The following is an 804-nucleotide window of genomic DNA, read 5'->3' as shown; positions in this document are numbered from 1 at the left end:
GAGACGGCGCCGATGGTGGTCCAGCGAGGGAGGGGCCCGGACACTGAGCGAGCGGTTATCCGACTCAACCAGCCAGATCAGCACCGGACGAGGGTCATGCTCCAGCGAGGGGATGGAAGCCCGATTGCGAACTCGGGGCAGACTGAAGTTGTTCAAAAGGTCGTTGACCATGTCGAACTCGTCAGGGTTAGCAGCAGCGCTAACCCAGCCAGCGGGGAGCGGGCGACCCGGCTGCCACTCGTAGCCGTGGGAAACCAGATAGTGGCGCCGAGCAATCCAAAGCAACTGGCTAGGCGAGGGAAGCATATACTGATTGTGATCGAGCTCCCAAGGGTGACGCGCCCAGAATTCGGGATCGTGAACCACCCTGACTCCGTCAGGGCCCACGACAGTGTGCATGGCGAGACCATTGCGGGCGTCGGGATGAGTGCTGAGGGAGACGCCATGGTGGTTCTCCCAGCAAATGGCGTTGAGCAAAGCCTGCCGCCGCATATCCGAAGCCTCCATACCGTCACGACCCCAGGACAGGTAGTGCACGCTCTCCAGCAGTTGCCGATCGATGGAAAATGGGAATTCCATCGGTAGGGGAACGCAAACCCAACCCCGGCGCTGGCACTGGAAGCACCGGTCGAGCTCAGTAGCGCCAGGCGTGCATACAAGGTCGCACGGGTGGCGAGAACCGCCCCGGAGCTGATCCGCCATATAGCAGTTACCGCAAGGAACCGTGCGACGCTGTTCGTTGTACGCAATGGCCACCCGATGCGCGGAGCGGCCCTGACGCCTGTCCCATTCGGCGAGAAGGCG

The 804-nt window shown here is 62.3% G+C and overlaps 1 protein-coding gene across 1 annotated transcript; it reads right to left on the bottom strand.

The window, feature by feature from the left end:
• Positions 1-94: 94 nt before the first annotated feature.
• On the bottom strand, positions 95-579 carry GGTG_14444 (hypothetical protein; the record flags this gene model as incomplete). The annotated part of the gene is made up of 2 exons (XM_009232369.1): positions 95-142; positions 205-579. 2 exons carry the CDS (start codon positions 577-579, stop codon positions 95-97), a joined length of 423 nt encoding a protein of 140 aa, XP_009230633.1.
• Between the last annotated feature and the right edge of the window lie 225 nt (positions 580-804).

The sequence above is a fragment of the Gaeumannomyces tritici genome (genome assembly GCF_000145635.1).
Source record: "Gaeumannomyces tritici R3-111a-1 unplaced genomic scaffold supercont2.444, whole genome shotgun sequence".
Taxonomy (NCBI): domain Eukaryota; kingdom Fungi; phylum Ascomycota; class Sordariomycetes; order Magnaporthales; family Magnaporthaceae; genus Gaeumannomyces; species Gaeumannomyces tritici.
This window is presented reverse-complemented; position numbering and strand designations above follow the sequence as displayed.